Source organism: Danio rerio, chromosome 14, assembly GCF_049306965.1.
Source record: "Danio rerio strain Tuebingen ecotype United States chromosome 14, GRCz12tu, whole genome shotgun sequence".
NCBI classification, from domain to species: domain Eukaryota; kingdom Metazoa; phylum Chordata; class Actinopteri; order Cypriniformes; family Danionidae; genus Danio; species Danio rerio.
Window position 1 is genome coordinate 9,777,939 of NC_133189.1, and position 23,731 is coordinate 9,801,669.

At 36.4% G+C, this 23,731-nt stretch overlaps 1 protein-coding gene across 8 annotated transcripts in view; it reads right to left on the reverse strand.

Moving 5' to 3' along the window:
- arhgef9b (Cdc42 guanine nucleotide exchange factor (GEF) 9b) overlaps positions 1 to 23,071 on the reverse strand; it is a 102,502-nt gene extending 79,431 nt beyond the window's left edge. For all 8 annotated transcript variants that reach the window (XR_012389532.1, XR_012389531.1, XM_021481030.3 and 5 more), the window contains exons 1-4: positions 22,918 to 23,071; positions 17,845 to 19,368; positions 2,299 to 2,437; positions 1,307 to 1,413 (exon numbers count right to left, since the gene is read on the reverse strand). Coding sequence is in view for 6 of the 8 variants with exons in the window: in XM_021481030.3 (XP_021336705.2) it covers positions 1,307 to 1,413; positions 2,299 to 2,437; positions 17,845 to 19,308 (1,710 nt within the window). In the remaining 2 variants the exon portion in view is untranslated. The remainder of the gene's footprint in view (positions 1 to 1,306; positions 1,414 to 2,298; positions 2,438 to 17,844; positions 19,369 to 22,917) is intronic.
- Positions 23,072 to 23,731: the final 660 nt, after the last annotated feature.

Below are 23,731 nucleotides of genomic sequence, written 5' to 3' on the forward strand. Positions count from 1 at the left end.
GTATGGCGGACTTTGTCTGTTATCAGTGGAGTTTGTTCACATTTAGACACATCGCCGTGCTGCTGTGTTCGCCTAAATCCTCCAGATTACCAGCAGGGCTAATGGTTGAAATAGGCAGGGCAAGAGACCTGCTGCACTGAGTCTGCATTCAGCCCCGGGGATTGAGGGAAAAGTCCTCATCTATAGTGTTTTAAATGAACACGATTATCTTTACAATGATATAAATTGTAGTTGTGTGTATGAAATTACAAATAACAAATGTAACAGGGCATTAAATTACTGTTTATTTATTTGCATTTTAACTTTGTAAACTATAAAATCATGCGTGTCCTCACGGTTTGTGTCTTATTTTGTGTGCTGACAACAGTTGTTCGCTCCCCTCCTTCTCCCCTGCTCTGCTGGCCACGCCCACTCCTGCCTCTGATCATGGAGCTCCACGCCCATTATGATGCATTTTTTGAAAAAATTCTGAGGTAGACTTGAACTGAAAGTGGGGTGTGTCATGGCCCTTTATTAAGCGCTGATACAGTTTGTAATTACTTTTTTTTCAAAGCGATTTTAAAGCTTATTTTAAGAAATCTGAAGGCAAAGCAAGGTTTAGACAAGCTGGAAAAATATTTCCTTTAATCCATACATGTACACAAAAAATGTAAACTATAAAATCACTCTTTAGTAAGACATGTCATACTCTGTTTTTTTTAACATGTGTTTAAATATCCAAGTAAAAAAAAAACCTAATTCATACATTTAAAATTTAGTTTAGAGTTTTCTTTTAAAATATCCTGACGTTATCAGTAAGCAATGAATCTTGGGATGTTCAAGGCTGCGAAGGATTCACTGGTTGTGTCCTTCATTATCTGGGAAACGAAGGATGCAGTTTGAGGCTGCGATTGAAGGAGCCTTCAATTTTATTTTTTTTTAATTTGTTGCATCGGGATGATACAGCGCACTTCGAATGCATCCTTCGGAGGATGCAGCCTCTGAAATGAGACACAGCTATTGACTTCCAAAGTGTTTTTTTTTGGCTATGGAAGTTGCTGGGTCCCAGCCACCAGCATTCTCTAAAATAAAACCATGTGAGGGAGAGTAAATTATGAGTTTTATTTAATTATGAAGTATCCCTATGATACTACAGTAAAATTAATCAATAAAAATTGAATTCAGGGGAATATTATTAGCACCATGAGTGTTGCACATTCAATCATCCATCCTGCATTACTCTCTGATCATCAAATGAAGTCACTGTTAATACTCCTAAAAGCCTGAAACAGGTATGCGGTTTTGACACTGAAGATTAATCACTCACCATGTTCACATGCAGAGGTCCTGATCCTGGTCTAAACAGCTTCCGTCTATTAGATCCTGTGCTGCTGTTCCTCATACGGAGAATGCTTGACTTAGCTATCGACTTTGCTGCAGAACAGGTTGAAAAGAACACCAATTAGAACCACTTGTTTGGTAAACACATCAAGTCTATCATATAATATATCTTCTAAAAGACAGAGTATATTACTTTACAAACTATATTACACATAAATCATGTAAAAATTAGCTTGTTGTTTAAAAATATTACTGAAATTAATATAAAAAACTGAATAAATATAAAGCTAAAATGATTAGCCTACTTGTGATTTTTTTTCCTTTTCAAATATTTATTTATTTATTTATCTATTTATTTATTTATTTATTTATTTATTTATTTATTTATTTATTTATTTATTTATTTATTTATTTATTTATTTATTTATCTATTTATTTATTTATTTGTATTTCCTATAAAATTTTTTTTTTAGGAGAATGTTTTATTTGTTTTATTTCAGCAAGAATAAAAACAGTTTTTAATGTTTATAAAACCATTTTAAGGTCAATGTTATTAGCCCCTTTAAGCTATATTTTTTCCAATTGTCAACAGAACAGATCATTATCATTATACAATGACAGAGAAAAAAACTGTCCGGTTTTGAATGTGCTGCTATGCTGACACATGAGCATCTGTAACTCTGCCCTCTTTTAAAAAGGAGCACAATCTCATTTGAATTTAAAGCGACAGTCAACAAAACAGCACATTTAGGATCAAAGCCTATAAGGGGCAGTTTCAATGAGTTATAAAACATTATTTGTGGGGTATTTAGAGCTAAAACTTCACATACACACTCTAGACACATCAGAGAGAGATTTTACATCTTGTAAAAAGTGGCATAGTATGCCACAATATACTGTTTAATCAGTTTGATCAGCTGTTCATGTTTGCACATGAAGCAACATTGAGGTATACAGTAGTTTGAATGTAGACTGTACCTGGAGGAGTGAGCACATGTGTGAGGGTGATAGGCTCCAGTGCAGAGAGTGTGTTTGGCAGAGGCAGAGAACAACACCTCTGAAGGAGGGCTTTCAGTGGAGGATCTGCAGGTGATTTACCAGGGGGACGTGACAGAGTCTGAAAATCACTGCATAAAGTCAGATCAGCCTTATAGCAGAAAAAACACGCGCACACACACATTACATTTGAAGAAATCCAAAGTGGTGTTTCCAATGGTTCTCAAGCAGGGTCCCCCAGAATACTTCAAACTTCGCTGAAGATTAATTAATAAGATTTAAAATAAGCTATAACAGCAATATATAAAATTGTATTTTTTATTTTTCTCATTTACCCTTCGATATGTGAAGTATTTTTAGAAGTGTAATTTAGGCACGGGAATATAAAATCATTTTAACAATCAAATCATAAATGTGACCCTGAAACAGTCATAACTTTCTTTTATTTGTATTTATTTATTGAGATGTATACATCACATGAAAGCTGAATAGATAAGCTTTCCATCGATGTATAGTTTGTACAAAATTTAGATGAATACTTTAGATAAAATTTGAAATGAATACTTTAGATAAAATTTAGAAAATCTGGAATTTGAGGGTTCAAATCAAGCAAAGTATTGAGAAAATTGCCTTTAAAGTTGTCCGAATTAAGTACATGCATATAACTGATAAAACAATTTGTTTTTATATATTTACAGTAGGAAATATACAAAATATCTTGACTGAAACAGCCCCTATATGCAATAAAGTCATATTTTGGTTTCAACAACAGGCTGATTTGCATGCAAGGTCAAAAAACACTTTCATTGTCTTATAATATGCATTTATTTTTACCAAAATATCCTAACGACTCCCATATGATTTGTTAAGTGGTTCATTCGTACTGATAAAGTTCCTGTCCAGCTCTGACATCCATAGTCTCCAAGTCCTATATAGTCTTTTCTGATGCTTCCTTTAACAAACAGCCAACGAATCCCCCAATACATTGTAGATTATTGTATTAATCACCAGAACGTTCACTCATTGATGTTAACTCATCTTCAGTTGGGATCAGTCCCACACACACCCGCACTCTTCTAGTGTTTGAAGGGAAAGGCGAGTTTATGTTTTACCGGCACTTTATATTTGGTATTGTTACGTGTTGATGTCGATACGAACAGACAAAAGATCCGGATGAATGACAAATCATTTGAAGGACTCCGAGTCAAATCTTTTATTAAAAATATCAGTATTTTTAAACATGGTGCATTTTCAGATTTAACCCTCAGCTGGATGTTTTCATTTACCTAGAGTTGTGTTGCACACTGCATAAGAGGGGCTCTCTAATATGATCTTTGCTTATTATTGTAATGATTTTTGATATGAAAGTAAAATCTAATTATAAAAATGCAAAAATGAAACTAAAAATTAAAAAAAAAAAAATTAAAATTAAAACTGAAATTAAAATCGAACAATCTATTATTTTTACTCATACAATGTATTTTAGCTATTGCTAAACATATACTTGTGCAAAAAAATTTATAAGCTTTGTGGTACAGGGTCTCATATATTAATATTCATTCATTCATTAATTTTCGGCTTAGTCCCTTTATTTATCTGGGGTCGCCACAGCGGAATGAACTGCCAACTTATCCAGCATATGTTTTATGCAGCGGATGCCCTTCCAGCAGCAACCCATCATTGTGAAACACCCCCCCACACACACACACACACACACACACTCAATCACACACATAAACTATGGCCAATTTAGGTTACCCAATTCACCTACAGCACATATCTATGGACTGTGGGGAACACCAGAGCACCCGGAGCAAACCCATGTGAACACGGGGAGAACATGCAAACTTTACACAGAAATACCAACTGACCCAACCAAGCCTCGAACCAGCAACCTTCTTGCTGTGAGGCGATTGTACTACCCACTGCGCCACCGTGTCAACCTCATATAATAGTATTATTGTCGAAAGTTATAATCATTTTAATTACTGTAATTTATTGACATTTGTGGTTTCTGTACATTGAAAATTGAAAGCATGTTCTTACAGTCACAAAACAATCTCAATAAACTGTTCAATTAAAATATGCAATGCATAAGCTCTCTTGGGGTATTTTTTTAGTATGTTTTTTTACTGCCTTAGACTTACATTTAGATAGGTTTCCTTCTTGTTGTTAATCACACAGAGTTCTTTATACCTCAGATGTTGCAACAAAAAGAACAAACACATTTAATTAATGAATGTCTTAATGGTCAAGTTCATATGTTAGCAGAACATAAGTTAGAAAAACAAAAAATAATCCCAAAATGTTCACTCTCTAATTGTTGATGTGCCAGTTCTTTCAAATCAATACAAAGTCAACACTTGCTGTATTTAATAATTAATATTATCCCATTAAATACCTTTAAAAGGAAAATGGAAGAATTATTTGACTGAAAAGAAAGCAGTATTTGAACTCGGTGAAAACAACAACAACATCAACAACAGAAAAGCTGCGCTCTCTTAATGCTTTGGTTTCTTTTGTATTTGTGTCAGGAACAAACAGACAATGGTGGGTGGAGTTCACATAAATAGACACACTGTTTTGAATGTAACAGTCATACTTGTTACTAATTTAGTTGACAAACTAAGAGTATTAAATACTTTTTGTCTTAGTTTATGTCAATTTCAACCTTAACTGATATATTAAAATCAAAGTTATACGCCTATCTGTAGCTGACCTGAAATTTCTACAGTATCAGTGGTGGAAAAAAGGCATACATTAAACTAATGACAAGTATACACATATATGTAGTGCAAGTAAGGTAAATGTACAATATCTGTTGTAAATCCTACTACTATTTTTAATTTTCAGTTCCTTTTACAGCATCAACAATGTAATTTATTCAAACATAACCAGTTGAATAGACTTAAGCATTCATTAGGTTGTTAAAGCGTAAAACAAAATGGAAGACTATTTAAATCAGTGTCCTAACTCTGTCCTGGAGGGCCGGTGTCCTGCATAGTTTCTAACCAACTTTCTTACACACACTTGCCTGGACATTTCAGTATACCTAGAAAGAGCTTGATAAGCTGGTTCAGGTGTGTTTAATTGGGTTTGGAACTACAAAATGTGGGATACCGGCTCTCCAGGAGTGAGTTTGGACACCCCTGGTTTAAATGTATGCACCAGGCGCAACAGGCAAGTGCAGAAACTCAATTGAAAGTATTGCAGTAAATTGTATTTCCATATTTTAAAGACATCCCAGCAGGCAAGGAGTTCAACATAACGTCAGATTGACATTGTACCCCAACTTCATGGGAATGTTGCATTTTGTTTGTGAATGAAAATCAGGTTGACATCAGAACCCAACGTTAATGTCAATGTCCAACGTCCAACCTAAAATCAACCAAATATCAAAGTCTAATGATGTTACAGCTTGACGTTGTGTTGACATTACCACTATGACGTCTATCAGATGTTGGATTTTGGTTGCCAAACCTGACAAACAAATATCAACATTAGGCTTCAATATGAGGTTGGTTTAAGATGTTCGCTCAGTGTTGGATTTTAATCACTTTCCAACACAACCTAAGATCAACCAAATATCAACCTCATTTGACATTGTTATTGGACGTAAAAATAACGTTGTCCTCATATGCTGAATAAACAATGAGTTTTGGTCACCTGATGTCACGACCTAAATCTAACCTATTAATGTCTTTTGACGTTGTGTGCCTGCTGGGGAGGTATCAATCATTGTATATCAATTAGGTAGAAATAATTATTGATTTTTTGAAGAAACCTGATCTTAAATTTGTCGATTTTGTAATGGCATTTCAGTTCACTAAAGAGCTTAAGCTAGCTCACTGACAATTAATAGTCTCTGTGCGTATACCCTGTTCCTGAGAAAAAATATCACTCAATTACAGTGGTGTAGAGTAACTAATTACAAATACTCAAAAAATTACTGTAATTGGGTAGTTTTTCTCAGTAATTGTAATGTACTTAGTAGTCTTAAAAATGTGTACTTTTACTTTCTCTTGAGTACATTTTTAGTGCAGTATCTGTACTTTTACTCCACTACTTTCCTTCAACCTGCAGTCACTACTTTATTTTTTCATGTCTTTGGGAATTGAAAAAAATCAGTGATGTGATTCCTGTCTAATCAAATCTCACATAAAAGGTAAATCACATAATAATGATCTACCTCAAGACATGGATGCTTTATAATTGCAGCAAACGGTTTAGATGCATTAAAAGTGTCCAAGATGTCCAAAATCTTTACACGCATTGACCCAGAGACTGTTTAGATGAATGTCACTGATGAGAAGATGACGGATGTTTACTGTATAGTGAACGAAATGGCCTTAAACACCCAACAGGCTCAAGACATCAACATGACGTTAGATCGATGTTGTACCTCAACGTTGTGTGGATATTGTGTTTTGTTTGGAAATGAAAATCGGTTTGACATCATAACCCAACATCAGGCAGATGTCAATATCCAACCTAAAATCAACCAAATATCAACATCTAATGATGTTACAGCTTCATGTTGTGTGGATGTTACCACTATGACCTTTATCAGACGTTGAATTTTGGTTGCCACACCTGACAAATAAATGTCAGGATCTGACATCAAAATGACGTTGGTTCAAGATATTTGATCGATGTTGGATTTTGGTAATTTTCCAACACAGCCTAAAATCAACCAAATATCAATGTCATTTAACGTTGTTATAGGTGATAAAAATAATGTCGTCCTTAGACACTGGCTAGACATTGAATTTTGGTCACCTAATGTCACCTGACATTTTTTTCAGTACATCTTAAACAAAAAATAAATAATAATAATGTTAGCAACTAAGAGACATTATAAATGTGGCTTCCGAGCCACTTCTTTTACATTTTCAGTTTATCACAGAGATAATCTTTTTGAATCTACCTCTAGGTGAGCACATAGGCATTTGTAGCTCAAAAAAAAAAAAAAAATTGTGGGCTGCTTTGAGCTGAAACTTCACATACACACTCTAGGAACATCATAAACTTATTTTTCATCTTGTAAAAAGGGGTTCCCTTTAATACTGTTGAAATATCTAATCAATTCCATGCGTGTTCAATAAAAGAGGTCAGGAGAAGTTTCTTTAAAAATATTAGTAATTTATGGGATTTACGTTGGAATGACGAAGGTTTTCGGTCACTTTCCAACACAACCTAAACTCAAACCAACATCATCGTCATTTGATTTGTTATTGGTGATTAGCTTTTTATAACCTAATACTCACTACTCTTAAGTACTGTAATGAAGTGGCTGAGGGATCCATTTGCAGTTTTTATTAAACAGTTTAATCAACAATAGCACACAGATGTTGTGCGTGCGCAAACTCACAAACACAGTAGTATGTAGTCGTTTGGCTGGCGGCAGGTAAACACAGGATGAGTAAGCAGGCATGGGTCAGAGGCAGGCAGCTAGTATCAGAGTCGGTAAGCAGGCTAGAGTTCAAAGGCAGGCAGCTAGGATCAAAGTCGGGATTCAGGCTGAAGTACAATGCAGGCAGCAGGCAAGACTGGGTCAGTAAACAAAGCAGGATCACAACGGGAAGGCATGCAAGGATGAGACCACTCAATAGTGTTAGCCAGGGCAAAACAAGACTTCCCAATGAAGCAGCGTGTGTGTGCTGCTTATATGTGTATGGAAGGTGATTGCTGGATGCGTGTCAGGTGTGTCTGCAATCAGTGTAAGTGGATGACGTAATGTCAATAGTCCGGTGATGATGACCTCTGCTGGCCAGCGAGGGCAATGACTGGGACCGAGTCGGTGACAAGTACTTTTAAAAGGTCTACTTTTTACTCATACTTTGAGTAATATTTACAACAGATAGTTTTACTCTACTTGCACTACATTTTTAGGCATTTTTAAGTAATGGTACTTTTGCTTAAGTATGATTTTTCAGTACTCTCCACCACTAATCAATTACAGTAATTTAAGTATTTGTAAATCATTACTTTACAACACTGATATTTATTAACTCAAAAGAATACTGTAGAATATAAAATAAAGCAGTAATGTTAGGTAATGCATTAACTTGAACTAATAGTGTTACTAATAATTGTAAAACACAAAGCGCCATAAGTGACGTCTTCAACTCTGTTCCCTGAGGCACACCAGCCTCCCTTATCTAACCTGTGTTATTTCTGGGCTGCGTTCCACATTTTTATGCCCTTCCCTTGTTAACTTCCCTCCGTTATAGCCATGGACTTGGCTATACGTCATTGCTTACTTTTCACGAGTGCTTACTTGCAGAACCTGTGAGAAGGGTTGAACTTAGACATACTACAAGTTTAATCACATTCATTCCACTATTGAGCTGATTTATTATATTTTCTTTATGAATTTGTCCAATTCAAGTCTATATAAGGAGGATCTGCTATAAAGGAACAGTCATATTGCATGGAAGCTGCCTGAAGTGTATCAAAAATGTAAATGTTGTCAAGATTGAGCGTTTGTCAATACTCTTGTCCATTTTATGGAGTGGAACACACTACAAAATGGCGGTGGGGTGTCCCCCGAGGGTAAGTGCATGGATGTCCAAAAGCAAAGGGAATGCAGCCCAGGTCATGGAGTCGCTACTAGCAAGCTGGAGAGTTAAATCATGTACAGTTGAAGTCAGATTTTTAGCCCTCCTGAATTATTAGCCCTCTTTTCCCTTTCCATTTAACGCAAAGAAGATTTTTTTTCAACCCATAATAATAAAAATAATAGTTTTAGATAACTAGTTTAACACATTTCTAATATCTGATTTCTTTTATCTTTGCTTTGATAACAGTACATACTATTTTACTAGATATTTTTCAAGATACTAGTATTCAGGTTAAAGTGACAATTAATGGCTCATGTGGTGTTAGTGAGGCCAGCAGGGGGCGCCCAGCCTGCGGTCTTTGTGGGTCCTAATGCCCCAGTATAGTGACGGGGACTCTATACTGCTCAGTGAGTGCCATCTTTCGGATGAGACGTAAACCAAGGTCCTGACTCTCTGTGATCGTTAAAAATATTTAAAGATGTCCTTTGAAAAAGAGTAGGGGTTTCACCCCAACATCCTGGCCAAATTTGCCCACTGGCCTGTCCATTATGGCTTCCTAACCCTTCTTATATCATAATTGGCTCCTCTCCACCAATCACTGCACTAGTGTGCAGTCTGGTGCAAAATGGCTGCCGCTGCATCATCCAGGTGGATGCTACACAATGGTGGTGGATAAGGAGATCCCCCCAATGTGTAAAGCGCTTTGAGTGCCCAGAAAAGCACTATATACTGTAAATATAAGGAATTATTATTATTGTAATTATGATTTGGTTTAAAAGCAGCATCCAAGAAAGGTCTAGTGCTTTAGGAGCAAAGATAGGCTGAGGACCGCCAGTTTGCCACAAATACATGATAAAACTACAGAAATGTTTCAAAAACCATGCTCCAGTTTCCCCCACAGTCCAAAGACGTGGTGTAGGTGAATTGAATATGCTAAATTGTCTATAGGCTATGTGTGTGAATTCGAGAGTGTATGGGTGTTTCCCAGTCATGGGTTGCTGATGGAAGGGCATTTGCTGCGTAAAACATATGCTGGATAAGTCCTCTGTGTGGACCCCTGGTTAATAAAGGGGACTAAGTCGAAAAGAAAATTAATGAATGAAGTTTAATTAGTTTATCGTCATTTTTTCCAGGTTACATCTATAAGACACGTACATGCAGATTTTTTTGCCTTGCAGTTTACATTTATCAAGCAGTAAATTTGCCCACCTCAATGGCCAAAACAAGCTGTCTGTAGTTGAGAGTATAAAGTGTGTGGACAGAGATTTTTGTCAAAGGATCACAAAACAACATTTTTTTTGAAAATTGAGATTTGTACACATTTATAGACTGAATGCTGCTGAATAAATTAGATTTCCATTGATGTATGTTTTGTCTGTAGAGCAAAATTTGGCCGAGATACAACTATTTAAATATGTGGAATCTGAAAGAATCACCTATAAAGTTAACATTACTGAGAGTACATACTGTATGCTGCAGTGTTCTTTTAAGGCAAGTTAATAAAAATCTGTGGAGTAAAGTAACAAATTACCATATTAATTATTTAAAATGGATATTAAAAAAACAATAGGCTTTGAGATATTTACAGAACAAAACTTACTAAATGTCTCAATTGAAGATGATGTTTACTTAAAGAGAAATAAAAAATGTACTCCCTCACCCTTATGTGGTTACAAACCTTTATGAGTTTCTTTAATCTGTTGAACTCTTAGCAAATACAGTATTCTGAAGAAAGCTAAACTCTGTAACCAATGACTTCCATAATAGAAAGATCACATACTATAGATATACCATAAAAAATACACTGTAAAACCCAAAAAGTTAAGGTAACTCAAACTGTTTGAGTAAACCGATTGCAACAAACCATTTAAAGTTAAAAAATAACCCTAACGAGTTCTGTGAGCTTAATCCATTTGAGTAAACGAAGCAATTTGAGCACAGTAAAACCCAATAAATGAAGTGAACACAAACCAACTGAGTGCTGTAAAACTCAAGTTAAGGCAACTCAAACTGTTTGAGGAAACCGATACAAGTTAAAAAAAAACTAGTCTATAAGAGTACTGTGAACTTTCTCCATTTAAGTTGAAGTAATGATGTAGTTAAATAACTCATTACCTTCAACATTGAGTTCAAAACTCTTTTTAAATGTGTAGAATTACCTTCAGTCAATTTTAGGTTAACTACACTCATTTCATTTGATAAAGTTGCCTGTTGGGTTTTACAGTGTATAGAAATTGTGTTCAACAGAAGAAAGAAACTCAAACAGGTTTGGATCAAGTCAAAGCAAAGTAAAAGATGACAGAATTAAAATTTTTTGGGGTGAACTGTCCCTTTAAATCTCATTCATTGATTAATTTCAAATGGCTTAGGCTCTATTTCAGAGATCACCACAGCGGAATGAACTGCTAACTATTCCGCCATATGTTTTACGCAGCAGATGCCTATCCAGCTGCAACCCAGTACTGGGAAAAACACTTATTCACACACACACACACACACACACACACACACACACACACACACACACACACACACACACACACACACACACACACTCATAAACTATATGGCCAATTTAGTTTATTCAATTCACCTACTGTATACCGCATGTCTTTAGACTGTGAGGGAACCGGAACACCCGGAAGAAACCAACACCAAAATGGGGAGAACATACAAACTCCACACAGAAATGCCAACTGGCCCTGCTGAGACTCGAACAAGTAACCTTCTTGCTGTGAGGCGACAATGCTAACCACTGAGCCACCATGCAGCCCCCCTTTAATAGTCAGTCATTTAATATATTTTAATGTTTCAAGTCATTTCAGGCATGAAATAAAAATCATAAATTTGTGCTCATACAGTACAGTTTATTGTTGGTTATTCCCAAAATATATATACAGTATCTGGTTTTGTGGTCCAGAGTAACATTTAACAATGACATGACACTTTATTCCTTAAAAACAACAGCTTGTCATATGTAATTGTGCTGTTCTCTACATCTCTGCATATGTGTAGTCGTGTGTTTACATGCCTTTTCGATTGATTTAGAAAAGGTTTTTACCTCCCTTTCCAATTTCATTCCAATCGATTAAGGTATTTACGTGCTTTTCAGCCCGATTGAGCTGTTTATGTGAATCCTAATGGAATGCAAACACAGCTACTGACACATTTGATCTTGCAACGCAGATGTCGAAGGATGCAGCTCTAGTCTTTATGATCCATTAACACTTATGAAGACTTAATAAATAGAGACTGGAGACTGGATACATTTTAAGAGATTACAATTACAGAGATAATTTACCTTAAAAAAAAATCTGCCATAATTTACTCACTATCCACTTCTTCTGTTAAAAACAAAAGTTTGATGTATGTTGATGATCATTGTTTGGGGGTAATGCATTACAAGTAGTGCAAGTTACATAATAATGTTCTAAGTAATGAGTAAAACAAAAAAAGTTATAATGTTTGAGTTACGTTTCTGAAAATGTAACACGAGTAACTTTTTAGTTGAATTAATTACCTTTTAAAAAATAAATTGCTGAATTAAAAATTAAGTAGTCACAACGAATCACGCAATCAATGAGAGAATGTGTTCATTATTTAGAGGAAATAGAAAAGATAATTGTCTCAATTAGACAGATAGTACAAAAGTAGCAAACACATTGCTTTAAAATGTTAATAATCTCTTATATACGACATGTATAGCTCTGGGGTCAGATAACATTATATTAAAGTATTATTTTTATATGTTTTTAAAGGTAAATGTAGGTGTTATACAGTGCTGTGTTATACGTTGTTAATTGCAGAACTCCTGTATTAAAAAGAAAGAAAGAAAAAAATTGTTTTGAAAGGGATCAAACCTCAGCCAGGTAATAAAAAGTAACGGAAAAGTAACTCAAAAGTAACGTAACGCATTACTTACCATAAAAAGTAATTAAGTAATGCAACTAGTTCCTTATTTAGGGAGTAACTCAATATTGAAATGCTTTAGTTTCTAAAGTAACTTTCGCCAACACTGTTGATAAACAGACCAAACAGACAGAAATCAATGTTTTCTTTATTGGCATTGATTGTTTTGAAATTTACTGTAAATGTCATTAACATGCCTGTGTTTTAATTTCTTTAATAAATATGGCTGTCAAGCCAGGATCTTGATGGTTTATTGTGGGTATGTTGTTTACGTGAAGAAATCTGTGTTACAAGTTAAACAAAAATTCTATTAAACAATTATATTTAGAATTTTAATTCTAATAAACAATTTTAGTTTGAATTTAAATAGTTTTTGTCTTGCGTTTACATTAATTTTACATTTGAATAGCCAAAATTACAAGTTTCAGTATTTTAAATGCGATTAGTCCCGAATAATCATGATTAATTTTTTTTAAAAAGGTGCGATTCATTTGTAAATTTTTTTAATCAATTGACAGCACTAATATATATATATATATATATATATATATATATATATATATATATATATATATATATATATATATAGTTGGAGTCAGAATTATTAGCCCCGTTTATGTTTTCCCCCAATTTCTGTTTTACGGAGAGAAGATCTCAACACATTTCCGAACATAATAGTTTTAATAACAATAATTAGGCAAGTTATTGTATAACGATAGTCTGTTAAATAGTCTATAAAAATATAGATTAAAGGGGCTAATAATTGACCTTAAAATGGTGTATAAAAATTAATAACGGCTTTTATTCTAGCCGAAATAAAACACATAAGACTTTCTGCAGAAGAAAAAAAATATTATAAGACATACTGGGAAAATTTCGTTGCTCTGTTAAACATCATTTGGGAAATATTTAAAAAAGAATAAAAAAAAAATCAAAGGGGGCTAATAGTTCTGACATATATACAAATTTGTTCAATTTTTCAGGTGATCTACCTTTAATTCAAATATAGATGTTGAAGTCTATGAACATCTATTATGAAGTCTATCATGACTCCTTTATGCTATGGTTGGTATAGCTTGATGGAAATTCTTTTAAATTAATTAGTTATTGATTATAAGTCACAGGTTACAATAATTCATCCATATTTATGATTTTCTTTTCCCGCTTTCACTAATGGACTATAAAGTGGAAGATGTGCCATAGATAATTCCACATTAGGTTTATACTTTGTCTTTACATGAAAGATTTCACCTGAAAAATAGTTTTTTTTTTAATGAGATTTAGGTCATTACACAACAACAGGGGCCTGAAAATGGAAATTGGAAAACATGTTTTAAAGTGCACGTTTTGGTGTTCTACATCAGGTGTCTCCACAGAGGAATGAACCGCCAACTATTGCGACGTAAGTTTTACCCAGCGGATTCCTTCCCAGCCACATCCCAACATTGAGAAAAACAGATACATTCTCGCATTCACACACACATACACCACGGCCAGTTTAGTTCATCCAATTCACCTATAGCACATGTCTTTGGACTGTGGGGGAAAACGGAGCACCCGGAGGAAGCCCATGCCAACACAGGGAGAAAATGCAAACTCCACACAGAAATGCCAACTGGCCCAGCCAGGACTTGAACCATTGACCTTCTTGATGTAAGGCGACGAAACTTTTTAAGAGATTTTGGTTATTAATTTACACAGCGGCAGCATAAAAATGCCTAAAAATGAAAACTGTGCATGTTTTTAAAAAGTATAAATTGTATAAATTACAGTATTGTGTAAAACAAGACACCAATCATATTACATTAATATTACATTTTCAGATTTGTATGAGTACATGCCTGGCCTGGCCTTGGCATGCATAATACAGCATTTTTATTTGATTAATTTCCCTTTTTTATGTAAAGTAAAGCTCGTCCACTGTCCACACTAGTTCGTTATTTTCAAGTAGTCCTGTGATTTTTATTAGATTTAGACTTGGATTAAATTAAATGAATTCCTCAGGTTTTTTGATTAGGGAAGGAGCTAAAGTGGACCTGAAGGGTTTCCCGTTCCTGCTCTACATTTATAATTAACAGAACAAAGTAACATTGCCAGATTGTTGTCATGGTTACACATTTTCATCTACAGCAAATTAAGTACTTGTTCAAACACTTGCTTGATAGTTCTGTCACAGTGATGTTATATTATTAGTTAGTTTTATTTTACAGTATGTCATTTAGCATGCTGTAGTGTACTTTCTAAAGAAATACCGTTTTTATACTGTAACTTCAGTACAATGCAGGCCCGTAACCAGCCCAATGATAGGGATGGTTCTTACATACTTGTACTTAATACATACTTGTACTTTAATGGCCCATTTTGGTACCTCAAAGGTGTATATTACTCTTTGGGTACTAATATGTACTAATAAAATTACTTTTTAAAAAGGTACCACCCTAGTAACAGCTCTTTATTTCTGAGAGTGTGGAGGCCGTCTTTCACAATCCAATCAGTTATCTATCCATTGACAAACATCCTGTCCATTATTATCCTTACTTTTACCCAGAAATATGCCACATTTTATAAATAACGATGGTTGTGAATAATATTTTGTGATGATTTTAAAACAGGAATGCTCAAAATTGTTCCTGGAGGAGATAGTTTAGCTCCAACTCCAATTAGACACAACTGAACATTGTAAAAGAGTACACTGTAAAAAATGAATTTGGTTAATTAGTTCATTCATTCATTTTCTTTTCGGCTTAGTCGTTTTATTAATCTGGGTTCCCCACAGCGGAATGAACCGCCAACTTATCCAGCATAGGTTGTACGCAGCGGATGCCATTCCAGCTGCAACCCATCACTGGGAAACATCCATACACACCCATTCAATACACTACAGACAATTTAGCTTACCAAAGTCTTTGGACTTGTGGGGGAAACCGGAGCACCTGGAGGAAACCCACGCGAAAGCGGGGAGAACATGCAAACTTCATACAAAAACACCAACTGACCCAGCTGAGTCTCAGTTGACCTTCTTGCTGTGAGGCAAACGTGCTACCCACTGTGCCACCGTGTAGCCCTTGCCAATTAGTTATTACAACTTAATATTTTAAGTTATTTTATCTGGGTTTGAAATGTGTTGACATAACTTAAAGATCAAAGTTTTACTTGACTGAACTTATTAGACTTAAAAAAAAGAGTCTGTTGAACTTATATATATTAGTTAACTGCTTCAAAAATCAGAGCTCTAAATAGTAAAAATATGTGCAAATGGATGAAGGGGCGACACGGTGGCTCAGTGGTTAGCACTGTCACCTTACAACAAGAAGGTCGCTGGTTCAACTACCCATGAGTCAAGTTTCCTTCGGGTGCTCTAATTTACAAGATGTCCTCGCTGCAGCCTGTATCACGATGACATATTGGACCATGTCTAATACGTAGTGGACAATGTAGCGCCCACTAAGGTAATGCCCATACTACTGTGATGGTTGAGTATAGGGTTGAGGGAGGTGTAGACGATTGTCTACTACAAATTGGAACTGGTCCAGTTCGTCATCAAGCTGCGGGCTGCAGCAAGGACTGTCTCCTGGTTTTAACCATAGCCCAAAAGCATGTGGTATAAGTGAATGGAATAAACAAATTGGCTATAGTGTAGTGCAGGGGTGGCCAATCCTGTTCCTGGAGAGCTACCTTCCTGCAGATTTCAGTTGCAACCAATATCAAACACACCTGCCTGTAATTATCACGTGGTGTTCAGGTCCTAATTAATTGGTTCAGGTGTGTTTGATATGGGTAGCAACTGAAATCTGCAGGAAGGTAGATGTCCAGGAACAGGATTGGCCACCCCTGGTGTAGTGTGTGTATGAATGAGAGTTAAGACAACTTATTTAAGTTCACTAAACTTAAACCATGTGCATTACACTTGCTTTATAAAGTCCTACCAACATCAATCTTAATTACAACAACTTATCTATTTAAGTTAACTAAACTTAGGCCAGACAATGCAGTGGCCCAGTATCCCTGCTAAAAAATCCAGCTTAAACCAGCCTAGGCAGGTCAGGCTGGAAAATGACCAGCTAAATCCAACTAAAACCAGCTTGACCAGCCTGGTTTAAGCTGGACATAGCTGGTTTTGGCTGGGCTCCCAGCCTGCAAGGCTGGTCAAGCTGGTTTTAGCTGGTCATCTCCCAGCCTGACCAGCTAAGACCAGGCTGGAAATGACTGGAAACCAGCCTGGAAGTGGCCAAAACCCCTCTAAAACCAGCATGGTTGACCAGCTAAAACCAGCCAACCAGCCTAGGCTGGTTTAAGCCGGATTTTTCAGCAGGGTAGGTAGTGCTGTCACTTCACAGCAAGAAGTTCGCTGGTTCGAGCCTCGGCATAGTCAGTTGGTGTTTCTGTGTGGAGTTTGCATGTTCTCCCCTCGTTCGTGTGGGTTTCCTTGGGGTGCTTCGGTTTCCCCCACAGTCAAAACACATGCAGTAGAGGTGAAATTGTCCGTAGTGTAGGAGTGTGGATGAGTGTATGTGGATGTTACCCAGGGAAGGGCATCTGCTGCGTAAAACATATGCTGGATAATTTGGCGGTTCATTCCGCCAAATTATCCCAGACTAATAAAAGGACTAAGCTAAAAAAAATGAATGAATGAATGAATGAATGAACTTAGGCCATGTCCATTACACTTGTGTTGTCCTGTAAGTCCTGTCATTTTTAACCTGAGTCAAGTTTAACAGTGTAGAACAGGGGTGTCCAAACTCGGTCCTGGAGGGTCGGTGTCCTGGAGAGTTTAGCTCCAACCCTAATCAAACACACCTGAACCAGCTAATCAAGTTCTTACTAGATACTAGAAACCTTCTGGCAGGTGTGTTGAAGCAAGTTGGAACTAAACTTAGGAAGACACCGGCACTCCAGGACCAAGTTTAGACACCCCTGGTGTAGAAACTACCAGGTCATTGTGTTTAGGAAAACTGAGCTACAATCTGTAGGACATCAACCCTCCAGAGTTTGGTCACCCCTGTTTTAAAGGCTGGAAAAAGTCTTATTCAGAAGTCAAGAAATCAGCGTACATTACCTTAAATATGTCCTCCGGGCAGATAAATTTTTTCCTATCCATGCAAGTATCTTGATTTTCATCCTCGGTTTTGCCAGGCAAGTGTTTCAGGAGTGCAGGTGGCTCTGCTTCTTCATATCTCGGGTGGCTTTCTATCGTAGCTAAAGAGATATGAGTAGAGCTGATCTGAGACTGGGATTCATCCGAGTTATTACACAGAGAATTGCTATCTCTCGGAGAGTCCGGACATGTTCTCCAGGCCTTCAGCACCACAGGAGGAGAGCAATCCACCTTGTCATTGACAGTCGAGACCACCTTGCACATGTCAAGAGGTAACGTGGATTTACCATGCACTGAGGTATCATCTTTGTGTTCACTTCTGACCGGCAAAGGTGTGTTTTGTATGAGCTCTCCTGACTGCTGAGTCTTTCTCAAATCTAGCTGTGACTGTTGTCCTTCAGGGGGAGAGAACGAGCGAGAAGAGTTTCTCCATTTCATTGCAGTCTCAGCCACAGTGTTGAAAAAACGGAGAAGGCCTCGGAAGTGGCCGCTCTTGCCATCGACTCCCGATTGTTCAGGCGCAGAGTTCAAATCTTTGACTAACTCAAAGCTGACAGAGCCGTAGTCGGAATCAATAGTTTTATCAAGGGTGTTCATAGACTCGAAACTACTCTCCGCCAATGTCTGGCTTCCTTTTCCTTTGAGGGAAATTCTTCTCAAGTAATTCAAAACATCGCCTCCCCTCGACCACCGTCTTCTTTGAGGTATCTTGAAGCTCTGCTTGGCACAGCTGTCTTCCGGTTCAATCACAGAGGAATTGTTGCAGTTAGAGAAGTTAGGGTGAGATTTCTTTGTGTAAATGACCCTTTCTGACAACTTGCAGCCATTGTGGTTGCTAACAGTGTTTTTGGTTTCCTCTTGGACGTTGTCTGGAGTTCCAGATGGGTCTATATCCTCGAACGAACAGTAGAAATCTGCTGTATGTCCAGCAAACGAATGTCTCTTGGCTTTGTTTTTAAAAACGTTCTTGAACTCTGATGAAGGCGAGTCCTTGCACATGTACATATCATCTCCTTCATCTTTCAAGTCTATGTTGTATTTAGAATCTGAGATTCTACTAGCTTTGCCTTTAAAAACCGATGGGGATTTTAATTTCTTGAAGTTCCTCACTTTGTTTGTGATTGACAGTTTAAGGAAGGATGGCTCACCGGGGAGGATCATCGAGTGAGGTCTCCTGTCCGGGTCAGAGGGGGCTTTGCGACGCTGCAGGATCCTCCAGATAGCCGCCGTTCTGGAGCGCCGGTTGGGTTCCTGTTTTTCTCTTCTGAGAGTCTGACAGGGAAGAATGGAGTCTGAGGAATTTGACTCCGGAATCCATGAGATCTCGGTTTTGCTCTCTTCGTCAATGGAAATGTTAAAGACGTTATTGACAAATCCATTGGTGAGGCCAGACTCTGAGGTGGGGCTAGTTGTGCTGTCCATCATCTCGCATTTTAAGACAAGGTGTCAGGTGTCCAAGTTTGGAGGCATTTTGTCATCCTTAAACTGTACACAAAAATAGCTAAATCAGACAACATGTGAGATTAAATACAAAGTGTATAAGTTTTGTATGTGTATGAGTATTGTAAATGTTAAAATCAAGAAATTAAATATTATACTTTACATTCTTTATACACACTCAGAAATAAAGGTGCAAAATTTGTCACTGGGCAGTACCTTTTCAGAAGGTACACTTTTGGACTATCCAGGTGGACATTAGTACCTTCAGGGAACACTTTTATTAGGATCACCGCTTGGTCTTGTAAAGTCTTAAAATGTCTTACAAAATTTTAGGCCTTAAAAAGTCTTAAATTCACTAAAATGTTGTGCTGTAGGTCTTAAATCATTTTAAACATGTCTTAATTTTGCTTTGTCTAAGTAAAGCTACTCAAACATAAACATAAAACTGCAAAGAGATATTGTACAACTCACAACAGCAGTTAAACATTGTTTACAGCAAATTCCCCAAATAAAATTCTGTGGTGAGGGTGGGGGGTGGGGGGATATTATTGTATTATCTTCAAGATAATACAAGGCCATTAGAAATAAATCTTAAAAGGGTCTTAAAAGGGTTTAAAAAGTCTTAAATTTGACTTGATGAAACCTACAGAAACCCAGTTTTTACCTTTAAGGCTCACTTTTATCGCTTTAAGGTTTAAGGCAGTGGTCACAAAACTTGTTCCTAGAGGGCCGGTGTCCTGCAGATTTAAGCTCCAACCCTAATCAAACACACCTGAACAAGCTAATCAAGGTCTTACTAGGTATGCTTAAAACATCCAGGCAGGTGTGTTGAGGCAAGATGGAGCTAAACCCTGCAGGGACACCGGCCCTCCAGGACCAGGATTGGTGACCCTTGGTTTAAGGTATCGCTTTTATACCTTTATGGAACTATGAGATACACATATATACTGTTAGGTATATGGCAATAAATATATGATAGGGATGTCCAGATCCAATTACGTGATCAAAAATCTGACCTGATAACGAAATTTTAGACTTAATCAGAATCGGACGTTACCTTCCATTCAGAACTTGAATATATATATATATATATATATATATATATATATATATATATATATATTTTGACTTCACACAGAAACGGCAATGCGTGCGGCATGACAACACTTTGTTGCAGAGACGCTATTGGTTAAATGCCAGCAAAGTAGAACACGGAAGCAGCTTGAAGCGGAAAGAGTGAGTATACAGTATCTGTACACTGGAGGTATCATAAAGTTGATGACGACAACATTGCCATAGCAAACTGTGAGATATGTAAACTTGGGATTGCCTGCTGGATATTTTAAGTTTAGGAGCTATTTGTTATATATTAGATTTTATTTTATATGTACTGTTGCACTAAAGTCCAAAGTGAAGAACTGATGTTATTTATTACTTGATTGTTCAAGCTTTACCTCACAGAAGTGCTCTGTTTTTAACAGAGATGTTGAATGTTAAAATAAGGAACATCTTAGATTTCTTTTTTCGCTCCTCTTTATTCTTTTTTTATGTATTATAGAAGTATCGGATCGTGTTTTAGTATCGGTAGATAGTTAAAATCAAATGTCCTCGAGTCAATCAGACTCAAAGGAAAAAAAACCTGATCGGGACAGCCATGATATTTATTAACCTGTTAAGAACAAAAAATATACTTTTTGAAAAGGTACCGCCCATGTGACAGATTTTCTACATTTTTTTCCGAGTGTGTAGAATTCCTCCCATCATTTGTTTATGATTGTTTGTCACAAATCTCACTTACTTCCCTCACTAAACATTACACTTCCTTCATTTGTACATACAAAACAAACAACAAAACCCATTTAGGTTGTTCTGCTTATAAACTTTTACTAAATAAATTATTTTGTTAATTAAATATATTTCCTTAATTTACTACATATATAAGGATGTCCTCACACTCAAAAAAATACAGTACATATACAGTTGAAACCAGAAGTGTATATACACTGTATAAAAAGGCACATAACCATTTTTAAAAAAGTCAGATTTTAATGAGACTCTTTTTTTTTTTTTTTTTTTTAATCTTTTTGGTAAGTTAGGATAATCAAATTTATTTCTGTTACGCTTAAAAGCAGAATAATGAGAAATATTTTTTGAGACATTGTAATAACTTTTCTTAAAAGTCAAGTTACAATAAGATTATTGTGCCTCTGAAAAAGCTCAGATGATGGTGTCAAGGTTTTGGAAGGTCTGATTGGCTAATTGACAACATTTGAGTTAATTGGAGGCTCAAATGTAGAATAGTATTTAAGGAAAACCTTAAACACACTGCTTCCTTTGATGACAAAATAGGAAAATCTAAAAGACAGAATCAACAAAAAAGCCAGATTACAATTAGCTTAATTACACTGGGAAAAAGAGTAATTTCTAGAGACACATTCCTGTGGTCTGATGGAACTAAAATTGAACTGTTTGGCCTTAATGACCAGTGTTACATTTGGAGGACAAAGGGGAAATCTTACAAGCCTAGGAACACCATCCCAACTGTGAAGTTTGGGGGCGGCAGCATCTTGTTGTGGGGCTGTTTTGCTGCAGGAGGGACATGTCCACTTCAAAGCATAGACGGCATCATGAAGAAAGAACAATATGTAGAAATACTGAAGCAACATCTCAAGACAGCCAGGAAATTAAAACTTGGCCACAAATGGGTCTTCCAAACAGACCATGACAATAAGCATACTGCTAAATTAGTTAAAATGTGTTTTAAGGACAGCAGAGTGAATGTTTTGTGGCCATCACAAAGCCCTGATCTCAATCCTATAGAAAATTTGTGGACAGAGTTGCAAAAGCTTGTGCGAGCAAGACAGCCTACAACTCTGACTCAGTTCCACCAATTCTGTCAAGAGAAATGGGCCAAAATTCCTTTAAACTATTGTGAGAAGCTTGTGGAAGGATACCCAAAACATTTGACCAAAGTTATACAGTTTAAAAGCAAAGCTAAAAAATACCAAGGAAATTTTTGACTGTCTAGAAATTACTAAAAAAAAGTCTTAAAACAAATCTCTCATTATTCTGGCCTTTAGCAAATGTAAATCATTTAGGTAATCCTAACGGACCTAAAAAAGTAAACGTTCAGTATGATTTACCATCAGACATTTAAAAAAAAAATAAGATAAATTTTTTTCGAGTGTATGTAAACTTCTGGTTTCAACTGTAGCACACAGTAAAAAAAAATTCCACACGATTCCTCCATGTTGTCCCAACACAAATAGATTAAATTAACAATCATTTTTACTCATTTAAATGGATTAAACATAAAACAATTAATTTGTCCCAAAAAATTAAGAATTGTGTTGTCTCAACTCATTTTAAATAAGTAGTTTAAACAAGCAGCAGAAGTAATCCTTTTGAAGTTTAAATCAAAGCCAACAGAACAAGTGTGATTAAGTATCTTCTGTGAGTGTTTTCTATGCTATGAAGATTCTGAACATACTTTAAAAAATAAAGAGAAAGAAACAAGCCCAAATGTTACGACCCGACACCTCAGGAAGCTCTCATTCCTTGATAAGAAAACGTTCTCATGGAAAAAAAACTTACCAAACTAGACCCGTCGGTTTCAATCAAAGCATCTCACAGAAGAGCAGAAAACATTTCGAGCAAATCCTTTAACATCAAAAGTGCTTTTCCAACATAATCATTTGGCCGATAGTAAATCCACAGCATTCTTCAGACAAGGTTGAGGGTTTTTCTCAGCCTGATGCCCCACAGAGACCGAGCAGACGCCACAGACACACGCCCAGTTCCTCTCATTAAGTTTGAAGTCATGATCAAGTTGTTTCTGCCACTCTTCCACCGCATCTGCTCCAAATGGGACACGATATTTAAGCTGGCTCAGTCATTTTTCTTTAAATATCCAAACAATATACAAACTTTAAAGTGAACTCATGTCCACAGAAGTAGCCTGTAATATGTTTGCGCAGTGGTGAGCGTTGTAATCTACACAGTAAATGGACACAATGCACAAAAACGTAGGGTCAAAGTTTGAGGGCCTATTTTAAACACTTCCTTTCTGTCCTGTTTTGGTACTACTGTAATCACATGGCATTTTCCTGCTCTACACAGGAAAGAGTGGATCTTACACAAGTGACCGAAAAAATGCTTTAAGCTTGACAAAGACAGGAAGCCTGGCTGACAGCATGTAAATATCTGCTCCGTACACTCTTTCCCTTCTGTCTGTGCTGCGCCATTGTGAGGGAAAGACAATTGGGCTTTCTTTCCCCTTGTGAGTCAGTTCACTTCAGTTTGTCAACACGATACTGCCACTCAATAGACATTTCAGTCAGCCAAACATGCACTCGGTATACATATCAAGCATACATTTGGTGGCTTTCATTGGTTTTTCAGCTTTTCT